Raw genomic sequence first — 14,128 nt, 5'->3', positions numbered from 1 at the left:
AAAATTTAGTATTAATCTTCTGGATTTCTGTGTGTAGATTTTGTATCATTTCTAATTTTTCATTTATTTTGTCAGTTTGTTCTTGTATTGTCTTTTGAAATTGTTCTAGGGTTTTCTCTGTGTTTTCTTTGATCTGTCTCTCAATTTGTTGAAGATACCTAAATGTAATCCTTTTGAATTCCTTATTAGGGAGTTCCAATGCTGCATCTTCCTCAGGAATGTGCTTTGGGTCTATATCCTGGTCCCTTATTTCTCCTGCTTTATCTTGCTTCTTTGTGTGAAATCTGTCATAATGGACAGATTTCAGTGGAGCTTCCAGAGTAAGATAGACTAAGAAGAAGGACCTGGTGATCTACTTTTTTAAAAATTGTCCAATGAAAACCTTATGAATAGCAGTAGATCATTGTCTGATATAGTGCTGGAAGATGAGCTCCTCAGGTTGGAAGGCTCTCAAAATATGATCAGGGAAGAGTGATTCCTCAAAGTAGAGTCAACCTTAGCGATGTGAATGGTGTAAAGCTTTCAAGATCTTTATTTGCTGATGGAGCATGACTTAAAATTAGAATAAACAGCTGCAAATGTCCATTAATTGGAACATGTAATGTACGAAATATGAATCTAGGAAACTTGGAAGTCCTCCAAAAATGAAAGAGAGTGCATAAAGATCAATATCTTATGCATTAGTGAGCTGAAATGGACTGGTATTGTCTGTTGTGAATCAGATAATCATAGTCTACAGTGGCAGGAATAACAGATTGGAGAGGAATGGCATCACAATCATCATGAAAAGAACATTTGAGATCTATCCTGAAGTACAATGCTATCAGCAATAGGATAGTATCTGTATGCCTTCAAGGATGACCAATTGATATGACTATTATTCAGATTTACACACCTACCACTAATGCCAAAGATAAGAAATATTGAAGAATGTTATCAATTTCTGCAGTCTGAAATTGATCAAACGTACAATCAAGATGCATTGATAATTACTTGTGATGCGAAAATTAGAAACAAAGAAGAAGGATCCACAGCTGGAAAACATAGCCTTGGTAATAGAAATGACACCAGAGATCACATGATTGAATTTTGCAAGACCAATAACTTATTCATTGGAAACACAATTTTTTTCAATAACATAAATGGCAACTATATACATGGACCTTGCCAGATGGAATACACTGGAATCAAATGGACTACATCTGTGGAAAGAGATGATGGTTATAAGGTCAATATCAGTCTGAACAAGGCCAGGAGCTGACTGTAGAACAGACCATTGATTGCTCATACACAAGTTCAAGTTAAAGCTGAAAAAAATTAAAACAAGCCCATGAGAGTCAAAGTAATACCTTTGAGTATATCCCACCTGAATTTAGAGCCCAGCTCAAGAATATATTGATTTGATGCATTGAGCACAAACAGCCAAACAGCAGATGAGTTATGGGATGACATTGAGGACATCATACATGAAAAAGCAAAAAGTCATTAAAAACATTAGAAAGAAAAGAAAAGAAATGAGTGTTAAAACAGACTGAAACTTGTTCTTGAACGTATCATAGTAAAAAATGAATGGAAGAAACGATGAAAGAGCTGGATAGAAGATTTCAGAGGGCACCTTGAGAAGACAGAGTAAATTATAATTATAATTATAAAATTATCATTTTATTATAATGAAATGTGTAAAGACCTGGAGCTAGGAAACCATGAGGGAAGAACATGCTCAGTATTTTTTAAGCTGAAAGAACTGAAGAAAAAATTCAAGCCTTGAGTTGTAATATTGAAGGCTTCTGTGGGCGCAAAATATTGAGCAATGCAGGAAACATCAAAAGAAAAAGGAAGGAATACACAGAATTACTGTACCATAAAGAATTGTTTGATGTTCAATCATTTTAGCATATAAAAAACCAATGGTATTCAAGGAAGAAGTCCAAGCTTCACTGAAGGCATTGGTGAAAAACAGTGCTCCAGAATTGACCAAATACCAATTGAGATGTTTCAACAAACAAATGCAATGCTGGAAGCAATCATTTATCTATTCCAAGAAGCTTGGAAAACAGCAATGTGGCCAATCAATTGAAAGAGTTCCATATTTGTGGCCATTCCAAAGATGATGACCCAATAGCATGTGGAAATTATTTAATAATATCATTAATATCACACACATAAAATTTTGCTGAAGATAATTCAAAAACAGTTCAGCAGTATATTGACAGGGAACTTCCAGAAATTAAAGGTTGTTTCAAAAGGAGGATGTGGAACAAGGAATATCATTGCTGACATCAGATGGATCTTGGCTTAAAGCAGAAAATACCAGGAAGTTGTTTATCTGGTTTTTATTGACTATGCAAAGGCATATGACTACTTGGATCATAACAAATCATGAGCAAAGAAGGGGAATTCCAGAACACTTAATTGTGGTCACACAGTGGAACCTATATCTAGACCAAGAGGCTTAAAAATAAAAGATGTGGTTTAAAATCAGAAAAAGGTGTGCACATACTTATGCAATCTATGTGCTGAGCAAATAATCTGAGAAATTGGGCTGTATGAAGAAGATCATGACATAAAAATTGGAAGAAGACTCATTAACAACCTGTGATAAGCAGATGACATAACCTTGCTTGATGAAAGTGAAGAAGACTTGAAGCACTTAATGATCAAGATCAAAGATGATAGCCTTCACTACAAAGACCTAGAATTAGAAAACCAAAAAGGAAGAACATGCTTGGGATTTCTCAAGCTGAAAGAACTGAAGAAAAAATTTAAGCCTTGAGTTGCAATACTGAAAGATTCTATGGGGAAATATTGAATGATGCAGAAAGCATCTAAAGAAGATGAAAGGAACACACAGTCACTGTACCAAAAAGAATTGGTCAATACTCATCTATTTCGGAAGATGGCATATAATCAAGAACCAGTGGTATTGAAGGAGGAAGTCCAAGCTGCACTGAAGGAATTGGTGAGAAACAAGGCTCCAGGAATTGACAGAATACCTATTGAGATGTTTTAACAAACAGATGCTGTGCTGAAGGCACTTACTCATCCATGCCAAGAAATTTGGAAGACTGCTTGGCCAACTGACTGGAAGAGATTCATATTGGTACCCATTACAAAGAAAGATGATCTCATAGAATGTGGAAGTTATCAAACAATGCCATTAATATCACAGGCAAGTAAAATCTTGCTGAAGGTAATTTAAAAATGGTTACAGCAGTATATTGGTATGGAACTTCCAGAAATGCAAGCTGGTTTCAGAAGAGGATGTGGATTGAGGGATATCATTGCTGATGTCAGATGGATCTTGGCGGAAAGCAGAGAATACCAGAAAGATGTTTACTTGTCTTTTATTGACTATGCAAAAGCTTTTGATTGTGTGAATTGTAACAAATTATGGATAACATTGAGAAGAATGGGAATTCCAGAACACTTAATTGTACTCATGAAGAACCTATATATAGACCAGGAGACTGTCATTCGAACAGAAAAGGGGATACTGCATGGTTTAAAATCAGGAAAGGAGTGCGTCAGGGTTGTATCCTTTCACCATACTTATTCAATCTGTATACTGAGCAAATAACACAGGAAGCTGCACTGTATGAAGAAGAATGTGCCATCAGGATAGGAGGAAGACTCATTAACAACCTGGGATATGCAGACAACAGAACCTTGCTTGCTGAAAGTGAAGATGACTTGAAGCACTAACTGAAAAAGATTAAAGACTACAGTCTGCAATATGAATTACACCTCAACATAAAGAAAATGAAAATCCTCACAACTAGACCAATAAGTAGCATCACAATAAATGGAGAAAAGATTGAAGTTGTTAAAGATTTCATTTTACTTGGTTCTACAATCAACACCAATGAAAGCAGCAGTCAAGAAATCAGAGGATTTATTCCATTGGGCAAATCTGCTGCAAAAGACCTCTTTAGAGTGCTGAAGAGCAAAGATGTCTCTTTAAAGACTAAGGTGCACTTGGCACAAGCCATGGTATTTTCATTCATCTCATATGCATACGAAAGCTTGAAGTGAATAAGGAAGATGGAAAAAGGATTGATGCCTTTGAATTGTGGTGTTGGCAGAGGATTTAAAATAAGCCATGGACTGCCAGAAGAGCTAACAAATCTGTCTTGGAAGAAGTTCAGTCAGAATGCTCCTTGGAAGCAAGGATAGCAAGATTTTGTCTTATGTACTTTGGATATGTTATCAGGAAGGGCCAGTTCTTGGAGGACATGCTTGATAATGTAGAGGGTCAGTGAAAAAGTAGAAGACGCTCAACAAGATGGATTGACACAGTGGTTGCAACAACGGACCCAAATGTAGCAAGGATTGTGAGAGTTGTGCAAGACTGGGCAGTGTTTTGTTCTGTTGTACATAGGGTCGCTATGAGTCAGAACCGACTTGACAGCACTTAACAGCAACAAGTTTAGAATTGTTCTGTCTTCCTGGGAGTTGTTCTTATTATGTGGTGATTTGCTTAATTCCCTTTGTCTAATATTGATAAAATAATATAAATAATTACCTTATTAGTTCCTCTGTCACTAATCTCTCCCTCTTACAGTTCATTTTTCACACTCGATTATTATTCAAAATAGTAAAGCTTAAAAAAAAATAAAAAGAAATGAGATCACTTAATTCCTAGTTACCCTAGGACAAAGTCTTCTGCTACATCCTGCTCATCACATTAGCTCCTCTTTTCTCTCCTGGGACCAAATCTGATTGATTTATGTCTCTGAGTCTTTTGGCATGATCTTTCTGCTTCCCTTCTGCTCTTCTCTGCTTGGTGAACTCCACCTGACCCCCTCAATGCCCAGGTCAGGTGGTGGTGTTGTTATGGTTATGTGCTGTCGAGTTGGACCCGACTCACAGTGACCCCTCCTTGGGTTTTCGAGTATCACTACGGAAGTAGATTGCCCAACCTTCTTTCCGAGGAGTGGCTGGTGGGTTTGAACCGCCAGCCTTCTGATTAGCAGTCTAGTGCCTTAGGCACTATGCTACCAGAGGAGGAGGAGGTCAGGTGTTAACTTTGTAAAATGTTTCTCATTTCCCCCCAAATAGAGTAAGTCATTCCTCGTGTGTTCATTTCTTTTTTAACCTACTTTTTTTTAAGGAAGGTGAAATTTGTATTCAGTGAAATGCACAGACCTTAAGAGTACAGTTTGATTATTTTGATAAATGTATGCACCTCTGTAATACCACTCTAATCAAGATGTTACAACATTTATAGAACATCTGTAGAACATTTCCATCTGGACAGAAAGCTGTCTTGTGCCCATTTCTGTTCAATGTCCATCCCCTATAGATAACCCCTGTTCTTATTTCATAGAATAGTTTTGCCAGCTCTTGAAATTTATATAAATGGAATCATATTCTTAGGATTCTTATGTCATCTTTCGTTCAACCTAATTTTTTTTTAGATTAATCTATGTTATTGTGTGTACCAGTAGTTTTTTTTTGGGTGAAAATTAACAGATCAAATTCATTTTCCATTCAACAGTTTATACACATTTTGTTTCAAGACATTGATTGTGATCCCCAAATTGTAACAGCTGTCTTCTCACTTCCTCCCTATCATTACCTTTTCCCTGTGTCCTTCTTTCCTGGCGATTCCTGTCCTCTGAGCTATCTTCTTGTGCAAATGCTGCCCTTCTGATCTCCTGTGGCTGATTGTTCTAAGGAGTGTGCCTCCCTGATGTAATTATTTACCTCACAGGCCTGTCTACTGTTTGGCTGGAAGTTAACTCACAGGAGTGAGTTCAATTATGGGCCCGAAGGGTGACTTGGGGCCATAAGTCCTGGTTTCACCAGTCTGTGTCAGACCAATAAGCCTGATTTTTTTCTGTTTTTGAGTTTTGTTCCACATTTTTCTCCCACACTATCCAGTATCTCCAATTTTGATCCTTTTCTGAGTTGCTGGCAGGCACCATCTAGTTCTTCTGGTCTCAGGGTCGTAAGGGCTGAAGTTGCCATGGTCCATAGTTGTTTGGATCTTTGATTTTCTTTACTCTTCTTTGCTCTGGATGAGAAGAGACTGATTGTTGCATCTTAGGTGGCCACTTGCAAGCTTTTAAGACCCCAATCACTACTCACCGAAGTTAGATGTAGAAATGTTTTCGTGTGTTGGTTCTTTTATTGCTGAGTAGTCCTCCATTGTCTGAATGTGCCACAATCTCTCTTTTTTTTAACTTTGATTGTCATTTGGATGAAAGATTACAGAACAAATTGGCTTTCCATTCAACAATTCATATTCATTTTGTTTTATGACATTGATTGCAATCCCCACAGTGTAACCACATTCTTCCTATTTCCTCCCTGTGTTTACCATTTCCATTCATCTTTTTTTCCTATCCCTTGTTGCCTTCTGAGCTTTCCTCCTGGGCAATTGCTGCCCTTCTGATCTTGTATGGTTGATTGCTCTAAGGAGTGCTTATTTCCCTGGTATTATTACCATTCACCTTAAAGGCTCATCTATTGTTTGGCTGTAAATTGAACCATGAGGTATACCACAATGTCTTTATCCATTCTCCTATTGATGGGCATTTGTGTCATTCTTAGTTTCAGGCTTCTGTGACTAAAGCTGCTATAAACATTCTTGTACAAATCTTTTTTTTTTTTTCCTTTTCATTGTGATTTGGGTGCAGTTTTACAAAGCAGATTTCGTTTTACATTCAGCGGTTTATACACATTTTGTTTCGCAACACTGATTACAGTACCCACAATGTAATAACTCTCCTCCCACCTCCTCCCTGTGGTTACTTTTTCCCTGTGTCCTTCTTACTTATGCATTCCTGCCTGGCTAGCTTTCTCCCTGTGTAATGCTGCCCTTCTGATCTCCCATGATTGCCTGTTCTAAGGAGTGCATCTTGCTGGTATAGTTGGTCAGCTCGTAGGCCTGTCTGTTATTTGGATGAGAAATGAGCTACAGAATCTTGTATAAGTCTTTTTGTGGACATGTTTTCATTTCTTTTAAGTAACATCTGGTAGTGGAATGTTTGGTCGTGGGGTAGGTAGTGGTATGCTTAACCTTATTGAAACTGCCAGCAGTTTTCTAAATCATTTAATTTTAGTAGTATTTATCACAACATTTTAATTACTGGATTATGTCTGTCTCTCTTGTAGAATTGATAGCTTCCCAAAGTTAGGACATAGGTACACCATGTGATCCACAGCCTATACGACTATAAGAGAAGAAGTAGATGGTGCCCCGCTACCACTGTCTACCACTCGGAGGGGGATCTGTGTAGGAGATCCTGTATAGGGTAGGAGAACAATGTGGTACAAAACTCAAAATCTTAAAAAAAAAGGGGGGGGGGACCAGGTTTACTGGTCAGATAGACCCTAGTGGAACCCCTGAGACTATGGCCCCTAACTGCCCTTCAGGTCTGGAATTGAACCCACTCCTGTGGCTTCCAGCCAAATGAAAGACAGGCATATGGTGTGAACATTTACACTAGGTAGATGTACTCCTTGGAGAGAGAAATCATGTGAGAATAGAAGGGCTGTGTATACACAGGGAGACAGCCCAAGGGGCAGGAGTGCCTGGGAAGGAAGGACACAGGGAAGAGGTAACTATGAGGAAGAAGTGGGAAGGGAGCTGTTATACTGTGCAGTCAGTGTCGTGAGACAAGGTGTATGTGAACTGCTGTATGGAAGATGAATTTGCTCTGTAAATTTTCACCTAAATTGCAATAAAAATTGAAGAAGAAGGAAAAAAAAAAGGCTAGGACATATCTTAGTTTTTACATTTGCCTTGATGCCTACTGCAGTATCTGGCACATACTTGGTGCTCCGTAAGTGTAGAGCACGTAACTGTAGTTCTTTATTTGCATGTCTTTATGGAATTTATCACATACTCTCTTCCTGGTTGTATTAATCTTTTTTCTCTACTAGATTGCAAGCTTCTTAATGTGGAGAAACTTGTTTTATTTGTATTTCTCAGAATGTGTATCACATTATTTTAAATACTACTTGTGTATGAATGAATAAGTCAGCTTGTCACCCTAAAGGTGAAGACGCTGGAACAGAAGAACAAGAGAAGTTGGTCTTCTGTGTCTTCTGCTTGAGAAGAAAGAGAGAGAAAAAAACAGATGCTTCTGTTGTTTCCAATGCCCCAATTTTAGATGGTGGAACTGGAAGGTCATTGAGACTTTTGGTCTGGGAAAAACATTTTGTACCACCACAGTACCTAATTTGCTTCCATTTTAATAATTGTTGCAACAGTGAAAGAGGTGGTTTTTATTTTTAGTTGGTGTGACTAGCTCCAGAGCAGTTTATATAATTCAGCAGGCAGTTTTGAGTGTTGCATCCTACATTGAAACAAAATAAGGTTTTCACTTGGTAGATATGTTGTTTGTAAAACATAGGGAATGTATGTAGTGTTTTAATGTTTGTCTGGTATTGTATTCCTGTTTTTCAGTTAAATCCAGATGTGAATGTTTTCCAGCGGAAATTTGTGAATGAAGTTAGAAGATGTGAAGAAATGGATCGAAAGCTTCGTATGTATATTTCAATCTTGTATGATTGTGATGGTTAAGGTTGTGTATCAACTTATCCAGGCCATGAGTCTTAGTGGTTTGGCAGATACTATTATGTAATCATCCTCCATTTTGTAATCTGATGTGAGCAATCAGTCAGTTGAAAGAGGAGTTTCTTTGGGGTGTGGCCTGCATCTAATATATATGGATGTTCTGGCAAAGCTATCTCTGTCTTGCATCTACTCATCATCATTTGACATGTTTCTTGGAACATGAGGCAGCAGCCTACCACCTGACCTGCAGATTTTGGGATTTGCAAGTTCCCACAGTCCCCTGAGTCAACAACCTGCCATTTGACCTGCTGATTTTAGGTTCATCAGTTCCTGCAACCATGTGAGACAGGAGACACTTCCGGCCTGATGTTTAACTCATGGGTTTAGGATATGCCAGCCTCCACAACTGGCCATTTCTTCAAAATAATTCTCTCAACATGTATATTTATACATATATGCATGCTGCACTGGTTTTGCTGTCCTCTAGAGAACCCCACCTAAGACATTTGGTACCGAGAGTGGTTCTAGAGGAACAAAAGCATAAGGTTGAATTTTATGAATTGATTTTCAAGTGTGGCTAGTCTTAAAGGTGCTGATGATTCTGCCTCCAGTGGAGATAAGGGCACTGGCACTGCCAATCAATGGCATGAGGTGATGCAGTGCAGTGAATTACTTAATATAACGCTTCTAGTCATGGTTTTTGTGACTCCTACCAGATGGGTGGGTGGGACTATGCAAATGTGTGATGTTTGTGGCCCACCAAGGAGATTAGATAGATTGCTGGTGATATAAGTAAGGTACATGGCACCCTTGTAGGGGTGGGGCTATACAAATAAGGTATATGGAACCCTAATGTGGGAATTGGTCAGTTTTGCCATCTCTCTAGGCTTAAAATGAACCATCTCAGAGGCAGAAAGGGGAATCTCACTACTATCAAGAAAGAAGAGCTAGGAGTGGAGGGCATCCTTTGGACCCAAGATCCCTGCACTGAATCTCTTTGATCCAGGAGACAGAGAGAGAACTATACCATTTTGCTGAGATGGCAAGAGACAGTGAGAAGCAATGGCAGTAGACCCTGGCAGCGGAGGCCAAGAGGCCAAGGGCCAAGGGGAGGCTGTCCTGATCTAAGAATTGTATCCTGAGCATTCTTGAACCTGAATTGTAACCTGTTGCTTCCCTAATAAACCCCACAATTGTGAGTATTGTCTGTGAGTTCTGTGTGACCATTGAAATGAATTTTGAACACAGCAGAGAAGTAGAGAGTACCATGGGAGAGACAGTGGTGCAGAATTGGTAAAAAGGTTGGAGAGTGGTGGCATGCCTGACTTCCACCTCATAGAAATCAGCCGTGGGCTGTTGATGTTGATGGTGATTCTTTCCCTTGTGAAGTTAGAGGAAGTCAGGCACTGCATCCACACCTTTTTGCAGGTGATAATAGAAATATGCAAGTTATCACCGCCTTTGGATCAAATATTTATGAGAGACAAGGCTCTAGGTTATTGTATATTTGATACTTTGCTACCATTTTGCCAGAATAAGTATAAGGAATATGGTTTGTTGGTCTTACTGTCTCTAGATAAAGTTGTGGAAAGAAAAGAAAAAAAAAAAAGGTTGAGCTCAAAGCTTCAAAGTCCAGCTCAAGCACCACATACAAGACCTGAAAGTTGCCACTTATACCCTGAAAGAAAGCTTTATTTCTTATAGTAACAGAGCTGATGTTGCTGAAGACCAAACCCAAAGCCTTATTGTAAGAGTTGCTGAATTAACAATACCAATTGAATTCCCAACATCAAATGATGTCTGAAGTTGAAGTAGGAGCAATGATTGGGAAGAAATGGGACCTTGAACTTGGTATGTAGACATATGGGCAGATAATCAGGAAGCTAGGAATATTGTGCCTCTATATTTTGTTGAATCACTCCTGCCAACAGAACTCTATCCTCTTACTCCCATTTGAAATGATTACTCCATTTTTGTCTGCTAAGCCACTCTCCCCAGTAAAACTGTTATCTCTTCCACCTCCATCTGATGAGATTAATCTAGCTGTGCCTGGAGAGTATTTGAGGCAAATGGTTTACAAGACATTGTTGAGTGGCCCCAGGACCCACTCCCACCACTCATTTTTGCTTCTAGACCTATAACTAGACTTAAGTCCCAGCAGGCCCCAAGAGCTGAAGTATAAAATGTGGCCCAGGTGGGTTACACACTAAAAGTCATACTACACTGTGAAAGAACTGCTTGATTTTTCTAATATATACAAACAGAAACCTGGGGATATGTGTGGGAATGGCTGTTAAGGGTGTGGGATAATGATGCAAGGAACATAAAGGTAGATCAATCTGAATTTACTGATATGGGCAAACTAAGCACAGATTCTTCATTCAGTGTTTCAACTCAAGAGGTTAGAAAAGAATCTCATAGTGCATTTGGTTGGTTCACTAAAATGTGGATAAAGTGGTAGCCTACATTAAATCAAGTTGAAATGCCAGACCTCCCTTGATATACCATAGAAGGTATCCTAAAGCTTAGAAAAATTGGCATATTAGAGTGGATTTATCAGGTTAGACCCACAGACCCACTTACCCATGGAGTACCCAGAGAATACACACCTTTTGCCAAAAAGGTAAGGAACAAATTTGTGAATGGAGCCCCAGCATCCTTGAAGACTACTGTAACTGCTATTTTATGTAGCAGATTTGAAGGTGGGAACTGCCCTAACTGAATTAAGACACCTAACTACAATAGAAAGAGCCTGGTAGCTTAGTGGTTAAGTGCTCAGCTGCTAACTGAGAGGTTGGCAGTTCAAACACACCAGCTGCTCTGCAGGAGAAAGATGTTACAGTCTGCTTCCATAAAAGATTTACAGCCTTGGAAACTCTTTGGGGCAGTTTTCCTCTGTCCTGTAGAGTTGCTTTTAGACAAAATTGACTCTACAGCAATGGATTTGGTATTTGGTTTAATTACAGTAGAGCTTATTAGACCCGGTGAAGGTAGGGGCCAATGGCGGCATTTAATCAACAATGACAAGGTAGGTTGGTTGCTGTAATAGACAGCAGAGTCAAAGCAGTAATTAGAATAGTATGACTCCTATAGACTTACGATGTCAGCTCCTTAGTCACATGTCCCTAGGAGTGGAAGTAGATGGGAAACCTACCAAATGTTTATTTGATCTGTACAAGCAGAAGAATTCTAGGTCAAGTGAACTTCTGTCTAATGTGAATCACCACAATAGAGAGCCACAGTCCTTCAGTCAGTTCCCAGACTTGAGCCAGTTTCCAGATCCACAATCCCTTGAACAAAGGGTTGGCCAGGTCCTCTTGAGGAAGGATCCCACTATGCTGCAAAATACTGTTAATCTTTCTCCTAGTCTTCCCCAAACATGTATTCTTCTATGAAAGTGACTGTTCACTGGGGAAAAGGAATTAATCAAACTTTTTGGGGATTACTGGACACTGACTCTGAACTGACACTGATTCCAGGAGACCCAAAATATCACTGTGGCCCATCAGCCATGGTAGGGGCATATGGAGAGCAGGTTACTAATGGAATCCTAACTCAAGTCTGTCTTACAGTGGATCTAGTGATCCTCAAACCCATCCCATAGTGATTTTCCTGGTTACAGAATGCATAATTGCAATAGATGTATTCAGCAATTGGAAGAATCCCCACATTGAATCCCTAATGTGGAGTAAGGGCTGTTTTGGTAGGAAAAGCCTAATGGAAGCCATTAGAACTGCCCCTACCTAAGAAAATGGTAAACCAAAAACAATAATGCATTCCTGGAGGGACTGCAAAGATTAGTGCTGCTATTAAGGACTTGAAGGATGCAGGTATGGTGATTCCCACTATATTTCCATTCAGTTTGCCTGTTTGGCCTGTGCAAAAAACAGACGGATATTGGAGAATGATAATGGATTATTATAAACTTAACCAAGGGTGACACCATTTGCAGCTGCTATTCCAGATGTGGTTTCATTACTTGAGCAAATTAATTCATTTCCTGCTACCTGGCATGCAGCTATTGATCTAGCCAATGCCTTTTTCTCAATTCTGGTTTTGAAGGAACACCAGAAGCAGTTTGCCATTAGCTGTCAAATCCAACAATACACCTTTGATGTCCTACCTCAGAAGTAATTAAATTCTCCCTCTCTATGTGGTCATGTAGTCCACAGGGATCTTGTTTGCCTTTCCCTTGTGCAAGATATCACACTGGTCTGTTACATTGATGACATTATGCAAATGGATATAGTAAGGAAGAAATACTAACTCTTTAGACTTATTGGTAAGACATTTACATGCTTCAAAACCAAAACCAAACTCACTGCCATTGAGTCAGTTCCCGCTCACAGCAAACTCCATTGGGTTTTCAAGACTGTAAATCTTTACAGAAGCAGAATGCCTCATCTTTCTTCTGTAGAGCAGCTGGTGAGTTCAACCAACCAATCATTTGGTTAGCAGCCAAATGCCTTAACTATTGCACCACCAGAGCTCCCTTATTTGCATGCTGGAGGGTGGTAAATTAATCTGACAAAAATTCAGGTACCTTCCACCTCAGAGATATGTCTGGGGTCCAGTGGTGTGGGGCATGTCAAGATATTCTGTTACTTCTGGCCCCTTCTACAACTAAAAAGGAGGTACAACATCTTTGGGTTTTGAAAGCAACATGTCCCTGTGTGTGCTACTCTGGCCTGTTTGTCAAGGTACTATAAAAGCTGCTAGTTTTGAATGGGTTCTAGAATAAGAGAAGGATTAGTTCACAACAGGTTGAGGCTGCCACACAAGCTGCTCTGCCACTTGTGCCATATGATCCCGTTGATCCAGTGGTTCTTGAAGTGGCAGATAGAGGTAGTGTTTGGAATCTTTGGCAGGCCCCTATTGATAAATCACAGCCCAGACCCTTAGTATTTTGGAGTAAAGCGCTACCATTATCTGCAGATAACTACTGTCCTTTTGAGAAACAGCTTTTGGCCTGTTATTGGGCCTCAGTAAAGACTGAAAAATTAACCATGGGACACCAAGTCACTATGCAGCCTGAGCTGCCTGGCTATCACTAACTGGATGTTGTCTGGCTCAGAATCATAAAGTCAGACATGCACAGTAGCACTCTATTATTAGATGAAAGTGGTATGTACGAGGTTGGGCTTGAGCAGGATCTGAAGTTACAAGTAAGTTACATGAGGAAATGGCATAAATGCTCATGATCCTCGCTCCTGTCATGGGGAGTTCTCTATGATCACTTGACTGAAAAAGGGATAACTCATGCCTAGTATATAAATAGTTCTGCACATAGGCAGCACCACTCGAAGTGGACAGCAGCAGCACTATGGCCCTTTTCTGGAACCTCTATGGAGGGAAATCCTCTCAGTGGGCAGAACTTTGGACAGTGTACCTGGTTCATTTTACATAGAAGAAGAGATGGCCAGATACACGATTGTATACTGATTCATGGACTATGGCCAGTGGTTTGGGTGAATGGTCAGGGACTTGCAAGGAACATGATTAGGAAGTTGGTGATGAGGAGGTATGGGAAAGAGGCAAGTGAAAAGACCTCTTTGAATGGGCCAAGGAAATGAAGATATATATATATATATATATATATAT

The 14,128-nt window shown here is 39.5% G+C and overlaps 1 protein-coding gene across 1 annotated transcript in view; it reads left to right on the top strand.

Annotated features, from left to right (window-relative positions):
* The window catches only part of ATP6V0A1 (ATPase H+ transporting V0 subunit a1), an 84,525-nt gene that overhangs the window by 13,030 nt on the left and 57,367 nt on the right, over positions 1 to 14,128 (top strand). Inside the window, exon 2 of the mRNA XM_042783263.1 lies at positions 8,417 to 8,495. Coding sequence (XP_042639197.1) covers positions 8,417 to 8,495 — 79 coding nt within the window. The remainder of the gene's footprint in view (positions 1 to 8,416; positions 8,496 to 14,128) is intronic.

The sequence above is a fragment of the Orycteropus afer genome, unplaced genomic scaffold, assembly GCF_000298275.1.
Source record: "Orycteropus afer afer isolate SDZICR_OR568_19922 unplaced genomic scaffold, OryAfe1.0 scaffold00786, whole genome shotgun sequence".
NCBI lineage: Eukaryota > Metazoa > Chordata > Mammalia > Tubulidentata > Orycteropodidae > Orycteropus > Orycteropus afer.
This window is presented reverse-complemented; position numbering and strand designations above follow the sequence as displayed.